The 8,264-nt window shown below is 51.2% G+C and overlaps 1 protein-coding gene across 1 annotated transcript in view; it reads left to right on the forward strand.

Moving 5' to 3' along the window:
• LOC116628888 (endogenous retrovirus group V member 2 Env polyprotein-like) overlaps nucleotides 1-6,150 on the forward strand; it is a 6,747-nt gene extending 597 nt beyond the window's left edge. The window contains exon 2 of the mRNA XM_032399232.1: nucleotides 4,197-6,150. Coding sequence (XP_032255123.1) covers nucleotides 4,437-5,780 — 1,344 coding nt within the window. The 5' untranslated portion in view covers nucleotides 4,197-4,436 and the 3' untranslated portion in view covers nucleotides 5,781-6,150. The remainder of the gene's footprint in view (nucleotides 1-4,196) is intronic.
• Nucleotides 6,151-8,264: the final 2,114 nt, after the last annotated feature.

Consider the following 8,264-nt stretch of genomic DNA (forward strand, 5'->3'; position numbering starts at 1 on the left):
TCCCCGGTGTTGGTCCCCTGCAGGCTGGAGGACCCTCTGGTGGGTTGGGCCCGACCTGGGTGTCCCCTGCCCCCACGCTCTCACCTCCCCCGTGGTGGTCCCCTTCAGGGTCCCTGGAGGACCCTCTGGTGGGTTGGGCCTGACCTGGGTGTCCCCTGTCCCCTGACTCTCACCTCCCCAGTGTTGGGGTCCCCTGCAGGGTCCCTGGAGGACCCCCTGGTGGGTTGAGCCCGACCTGGGTGTCCCCTGTCCCCTGACTCTCACCTCCCTGGTGTTGGTCCCCTGCAGGGTCCCTGGAGGACCCCCTGGTGGATTGGGCCCGACCTGGGTGTCCCCTGACTCTCACCTCCCCGGTGTTGGTCCCCTGTAGGGTCCCTGGAGGACCCTCTGGTGGGTTGAGCCCGACCTGGGTGTCCCCTGTCCCCTCTCACCTCCCCAGTATTGGTCCCCTGAGGGTCCCTGGAGGACCCTCTGGTGGGTTGGGTCCGACCTGGGTATCCCCTGTCCCGTGACTCTCACCTCCCCAGTGTTGGTCCCCTGCAGGCTGGAGGAACCTCTGGTGGGTTGGGCCCGACCTGGGTGTCCCCTGCCCCCACGCTCTCACCTCCCCGGTGTTGGTCCCCTGCAGGGTCCCTGGAGGACCCTCTGGTGGGTTGGGCCCGACCTGGGTGTCCCCTGTCCCCTGACTCTCACCTCCCCAGTGTTGGGATCCCCTGCAGGGTCCCTGGAGGACCCCCTGGTGGGTTGAGCCCGACCTGGGTATCCCCTGTCCCCTGACTCTCACCTCTCCAGTGTTGATCCCCTGCAGGCTGGAGACACCTCTGGTGGGTTGGGCCTGACCTGGGTGTCCCCTGTCCCCTGACTCTCACCTCCCCGGTGTTGGTCCCCTGCAGGGTCCCTGGAGGACCCTCTGGTGGGTTGAGCCCGACCTGGGTGTCCCCTGCCCCCATACTCTCATCTCCCTGGCACCACTGGATGGTCCCAGGTTTGAGCCCTCAAATATTGCTCTGAACACAAAACCAAGGAGATCCATCTGTGTGTGATACTCATATCCGGGTGAGGCAAAAAACGTCTCCCCCTTCATATAAAGTTAAAACCCAGTGCACGCTGTCCTTGGAAAAAACAGTATCCCATAAAAAGTAAATCTTTCAGAGGAATCCAGCCATTAATTTCAAAATTTCTCAAGTATGGACTGATCAAACCTTGTCAATCCCCATGTAATACCCCAATCCTCCCAGTGAGGAAGCCCAAAGGAGAATTTTGCTTTGCACAGGATTTGAGGGCTGTAAATAAAGGAGTTGCTCCCATACACCCAAGAGCACCCAGCCGGTATGCTCTGCTTACCCAGGTTCCTGGCAGTGCTCAGTTTTCCACTGTCCCGGGCCTGAAGGATGCCTTTTTCTGCATATTCCTTCATGAGGAAAGTCAATATTTACTTGTCTTTGAATGAAAAACCCCTGGTACTCAAGGGACTACTTAGTACACCTGGACTTTAGAGACCACTCCCATCTATTTGGAAATGTACTGGCAAGAGAGTTACAGGAATTAAAAGTGAGACATGGGATCCTCTTACAGTATGTTGATGGTTGGTTAATAGCCAGTTTGACCAAGCAGGCCTCCGACCAGAATACTGTAAAAACTTTAAATTTTCTACTAAGAGAAGATACAGGGTTCCCCCATCAAAAGCCCACATATCAGAACAACAGGGCCAATATTTGGGCTTCATCCTGACACTGGGCCATGGATCCCAAGAGGACCATCAGCGCCTTGCCCATTCCCCAAACCAGAAAGGGACTCTGTGGCTTTCTGGGTACGGCAGAGCCCTGCTGCATCTGATTCCCTAATTACGGCCTAATGGTGAAGCCCCTTATCGGCCTTGAAGGCGGGGGAGAAAGGGGACCCCTACAACAGACTGATGTCAGTGGGCCTTTTTAAAGCCTTGAAAACTGAGCTGGGTGGGGCCCCTGCACGATTTACCTCTATGTCCATGAGAGGCAGGGGATTGCTTTGAGGGTCCTAGCTCCAAAGCTGGGCCCTGATCAGAGACTGGTAGCCTATTTTTCAAAATAACTGGATCCAGTTGCACCGGCATAGCCCAGCTCTCTTAGTGAGTGAGGCCTCTAAGCTGACCCTGAGTCCACATGTAACTCCCCACCAGGTTCAGACAGTATTAGAGAGTAAAGGGCACCCTGGCTGACTGCAGGAAGGCTAACGAAGTGTCAGGCCCTCTTGCTAGATTCCCGGATGTTATTTTAAAAGTACGCCAGACTAACCCCTGCTAGCCTGCTCCCATCTGCGGAAGGTAAGCGTCTCCAGCATCAGGGTGTGGAGACAGTGGAACAGACATATTCTACCAGACCTGACCTTCAAGACAAATGCCTTGACCATCCAGATAGGGTGTCGGTTAGGGACGGCAGAAGTTTTGCGGAGGGAGGTGTCTGGAAGGCAGGCTCCATGATAATGAGCCTAGGTGGAGTCTTAGAGGCTTGAGCTCTTCCACCTCAACGCTCCGCCCACCCGAAAGCCTGAACTGATAGCCCTAATTAAGGCCTCACAGTTGGGAGAAGGAAAAAGATGAAGTCTCTATACTGATTCAAAATATGGGTTCCCTGTACCATATGCCCCATGCTGCCGTCTGGAAAGAAAGGGGAATGTTAACAACTACGAATTCACCAATAAAACACTAGGACCCAATTTTCACCCTCCTAAAGACAGTGCAACTTCCCAATCAGGTGGCTGTAGTCCATTGTGAAAGTTGTCAAAAAGATGGGACCTCTGTAAGCGAGGAAAGTAATAAGGCTGACCAATCAGCTGTTTATTTATTTATTTTAAATATTTAATTAATTTATTTGACAGAGAGAACAAGCATGGGGAGCCTCAGGGAGAGGGAGAAGCAGACTCCCCGCTGAGCAGGGAACCCGAGGCGGGCTTGATCCCAGGACCCTGGGATCATGACCTGAGCCAAAGGCAGACGTCTAAGGGACTGAGCCGCCCAGGCACCCCCAATCAGCTGTTTAAACAGGCCACCTGAGCTCAGGAGCCAGCTCAGATTACCATCATGAGTTCCCCGGCCAGCCAGAGAACCCCCTGTTGGAACAGGAGGACGCAAAGACACAGGGATATACAGAACAAAGCACGGGGTGGCTTATGAGAGAGGACAAAATTCTCATTCCGGAAGCCCAGCAGTAAAAGCTCATTCAACATTTCCATGATGCCACCCATTATGGAAGAGACGTCCAATGGGACTTGGTGCAAAAGGTCTTTTCAGGATAGGGACTTAGACAATAAAACAAGTTACCCTCGCCTGTGACTTACGCACCCAAAACAAACTACAGACCCATCCAATCAGTCCCCACTTCTTACACCAGTCCAACAGCAGGGGCCATATCCCAGGGAAGATGGGCAAGTAGTCTACCCTGCTGCACCACGAGCAGGCTACAAATACCACCTCGTGTTTGTCGATACTTTTACTGAATGGGTACAAGCCTTCCCCACCGGTCTGGGAAGGCAACCGAGGTCTGTAAATCCCTCTTAAAAGAGAATTCCCCGGTTCGGGGTCTCTAAGTCTCTCCAAAGTGAGAGACTCCTTTTACAGCTAAAATCACCCAGAGCCTTTCAGCGGCCCTGGGAATAAATTATAAATTGCATGCTCCCTGGCACCCCCATTCCTCAGGGAAGATTGAAAAGATGACTTATACCCTAAAAAAGACTTTAGCAAAACTTTGTCAAGAAACTCATGAGCCTCGGGTCCAGTTGCTTCCTATTACACTACTCAGGATTGTCACTGCCCCCAAGACTAACCTAAGATGCATCCTGTTTGAAATGACATGGGAGGCGCCTCCTCACCCCCGGTATTTAATAGATGGGAAAATAAGCCAGAGCTTGCATCATTTTATTCGGGACAGGTGCAAAAGGCTGTTGTGGATTATGTTAATCACATGCTACCAGCACCCCCTAGAGGTAATTTAGAAGAGACTCCCCCGCCCCCGCCCCACCCCCTCTGCAAATTAATCCAGGGGATCAGGTCCTCCTTAAAACCTCCTTGGAAGGAGGGCTCCCTGGAGGATCAGTTGCTACCCAAGTGGAAAGGCCCCTATTGAGTGATTTTAGCCACCCCAACAGCAGTTAAGCTCCAGGGAATCCCTAGCCGGGTACATCTTTTCAGGCTAAAACCTTTTTCTCCTGGACATCCTCAGAAATACCTGGAAGGCCCAGAACCATCTTACTCATGTGAGCCTGTGGAAGACCTCAAATACTTGTTCAAGAAGCAACCCTCAGAGTCAGATAAGTGATTATACCTTGGTGGTTTGGCTTGCTGACTTTGCTTTTTGTTGCCTTTGTTTTACTTTTTCTTCTCTGTGAGTACTGTTTCGGGTCACCTCCACTCCCTGGGAAAGACCCGTTCTGCCCCTGCGGGGTCTAGAAGGTCAAAACCAATGATGGGACTGATGAAGTGGACCCTTCTCTTGGCCCTTCTCCTGGGGATGAGTTGGGAAGAAAATAACAAAGGGGGGGAAACCTGGAGAGAAAACTCAATTGTCAACTTTTCTAGCATTGTGGCCTCGGGAAATAATCTGTCTAATTGTTGGATCTGTCATCCTCACCCACAAGATGGGGTTCCTAAGCTCCAGTTTGTACCTATAAATGAGAATATTACTCTCACCTTGACTTCTGGTCCTGTTAGGAGCACAGCCCTTCTAGTAGTAGAACTCGATGATCGTGACGATATGAGGTGTGTCAGGCTTACAGACTTTTGGAACCAAACTGGTCTCCAGGTTAAGCGGCCTCTTCTCTGTCAAGAACAAGGACAGCCCTGTTGCCCCTGCCGGACAGATACCTGCCTTACCAACATGGGAAGCTCGCCCTCCATTTATCCTATGTCATTTTCCTCTTCAAGCTCTTCATGTAGCCCCAACCAGACCCACTGGTGTGTGGACTCGTCTCTACTCTCCCCAGGCGACCAACCTAACTTATCCTGTACATACTGGAAAGGAACAGCAACCCCTTCCTGGAGACTGACCTATCAGACCCCATCTGCCTTCGATAGCCAGGAGGGAATAGAAGAGGATTCAGAGCTTGGTGGGGGGCCACTGGATGGAGGGCCCCTGTCCCCCAGATGCAAGAGTACACCTAACTGGGGTCCCCTTTTACGAAGTTGGTTTAATTCCTCTTCACCCCGCCAAGCTTGTACCCCACCTGGGTATCTCTTTCTCTGCGGTCCACCACAAAATAAACTACCCTACGAAGGGAGCCCTAATTCCTCCTTCTCCTGGCCTCTTCGGGCAGTGGCCTATTCATGTGTAGATAATGTTCACTTCCGGGGAGAATGCACTTTGGGACGATTGGGTCCTAAAGGACTGGGTGCCACTATATATAACGTCACCTCTCAAACCAGACGAAAGAGAGCACTCGGGCTCATCTTGGCAACAACTGGAGAAGCCGTAGGACTGGCTGCCCCCTGGGGGGGGTTTGCTTATCATGAAACAACCTTAAAAAACCTTACCCAGGTCATAGGAAACCTGGCCACAAACACTGGTGACAGCTTCGAGGGCCTCCAGGAGTCCCCGGATTCCTTGGCTAATGTCGTACTTGACAATCGGTTAGCTCTAGATTATCTTCTGGCCAAACAAGGGGGTGTCTGTGCAGTGGTCAACGACACTTGCTGTACATACATCAACAACTCTGGGGAAGTGGAGCTCAATATTCAGGAGCCTTACAGACGAACCAGATGGTTGCGTGGGTGCAATAATCCCAATGCCCAAACTCTGGGACTCAAGTAGAGGCTCCGTGCCTAGCACTGTGTGATTCCTTCCTTCCTGGGCCCTCTTGTGGCCATCATTCCTTTGTTAATATTCAGACCCTGCCTCTTTAATCTTTTGGTTAAGTTTGTGTCTTCTAGACGACAGCAGCTTCCTGTCAAACTGATGGTGGCACAAGGGTCCCACCTACCGGGTCCCAAGAGGAACAAGGTCCCTATAGGGCGTTAGAGCAGTCCGCGAGAGATTTTACTCCTCCAGGGTAGGACAGGCACAACGCCCCGCTCAGCAGGAAGCAGTTTCAGAAGATGAGACCCTCGGCCCCTGCTCCTTAGGAGTAAGGAGGGTAAAATCTCTCAGGGGGGCTGAGCTAGAACAGAGGCTGTGTCTGGGACCCCCCCCCCCCCCCCCAGTCCACAAAGCCCGTTGCTCTGTGCCCATCGCCTTAGAAGAGGCTGAACCACACGTTTCTGAGCAGTATATCGCAGTCGATCTCGGGGATGCGGAAGCGGGATGCTTGCCTGAAGGACCTCTGCGGGAGAAACCGGCCTAAACCAGCCTGTGCCGCGGGGGACCCCAGCGCTGACCCTTCACCCACTCTCCTCGCCACCATCCTGACGGCGGCGGCCGGGGGCGGAGACCTGACATGCTAATGAGTCACGTGCTGCCTGCGGACGCGTGTCGTCCACTGCGCCTGCGCGCAGCTTCCGGTGTCGCCCCGCCCCGTCCCAGCTGGGAGGTCCCTGCTTTCCCGCCTCAGCCCCTTCAAACTTTCCGGGCCTTTGTTCCCGGCGCTGCCTGCCTGGTACCGGAGCATAAGCCCCCAATAAACACTGCCGCAATCTCTCCTTGGCCTCGCGTCAATGTCTGTTTTTGCTGAGAGCCAAAGAGCCCTGGGGTCCAGAACAGTCCCCCCGGTCCTCTTTCTTGGCTTTCTCCAGTCCCCAGTCTCTGGTGATGTGGGTGCCCTTTTACTGAGTACAGGGAGGGTATTTTTCACATGGGAGATTTGCTTCCTACTTTTAGTGGAACGGAGGAGGGTGTGAGTGTCCCTGAACTCGCTGTTTTGTAAGTAACTTAATTAAGATGATCAGTATGACAGAGGCGCACGTCGTGGGGGCCCCCTGCCCTTTCTCCCTAGATCATTGTAGGGGAAGCCAGACTTTACCCCTCCCCATCTTGGGTTTTCAGCTAGGACTCTAACAAAAAGATTAACAAGAGAAAAACAGTTAATGCAAGCAGTGCACATGAAAAGTAAGTCTGAATGGCAGCTTAGAATTCCAACTTATTTACCATCTTCAATAAAGTACAATAAATTTGCAGAGAGATGGCAGGACAAAGGAAAACAAATTTAGGCCCCAAGGGAAGGTAAACAGAAGGGAGGGAAGTTATGGAGAAAAGTCTAGATTCCTCTGGTTCCTCTCTGGACTGGTAAATGTCAGTCTCCAGTAAAAGAATTTATATCCAGCCTTTAGGCAAAAGGGGGGAAGGTAAAGAGCTCTTCCTGTGTTGGCTGCTTTTCTTTTTTCTTTCTTTCTTTTTAAGGTTTTATTTATTTTTGAGAGAGAGAGCACGAGTGGGGAGGGGTAGAAGGGAGAAAGGAGACTGATGTGTGACTCGATCCCCAGGACTGTGGGATCATGACCTGAGCCAAAGGCAGACACTTAACCGACTGAGCCACCCAGGTGCCTTTTTTTTCCATCTAACTTGAAAAGCTTTAATTTACACAAATAACTACTAAATACAAAAAGTAGATTAAAACAGTTTTTTGTTTTTTTTTTCTGGCAGAGTTTAAATGCACATAATGGATAATTCCAAAGAAAATGCATTTCCCCTACAGCATTCAGAACTAAAATTCTACGGAAGTCTTTGCCTCTAACTGCTTTGGCTGCTTCTAAATTACCTTCAGCTCAAAATAATTTCTATGACAAAGCGGCGTATTTGGGGTGGCCTATTCTGCTACCTTTCATCATCAAAATTTCTGTTTTTGTTTTTGTTTTTTTTTGTCTCCCTTACATGCTCAGTGGTCATCACATGTCTGAGGCTTCTCATTTGGACAGTATTTTTATTTTGGAAATGAAATGGGGTGGGGGGCACACAGGGAAGAAGGATGAGTTTGATTCCTGTTAGACTACGTCAGGCTGCTTGTCAGGTGTTTGTGCCTTTAAGCATTTAAACCTTAGACGTGCTTGGATTCCATCCCTTGTAAGATGACTTCCAGTCAAAAGTCATCCCAATCCAGAATCTAGAAATATGATTCTAAGTTGTTCAAAATTGGAAGGGGTTCAGGGTGCCTGGCTGGCTCAGTTGGAGGAGCATACGACTCTTGACCTTGAGGTTGAGTTCTGGCCCCACGTTGGGTGTAGAGATTACATAAATAAATAACCTTTTTAGGGATTCTCAAGCTTATAAAACCCCGAACACCTTGAGATCAGAAGAAGAATGTGGTCTCTGATTGAGAAGGCAAAAAGCAGGTATGACGGCGGCTGTCACCGTCAGACAAGCCCA

This window comes from Phoca vitulina, unplaced genomic scaffold (genome assembly GCF_004348235.1).
Source record: "Phoca vitulina isolate PV1807 unplaced genomic scaffold, GSC_HSeal_1.0 scaffold143, whole genome shotgun sequence".
Lineage (NCBI taxonomy): Eukaryota > Metazoa > Chordata > Mammalia > Carnivora > Phocidae > Phoca > Phoca vitulina.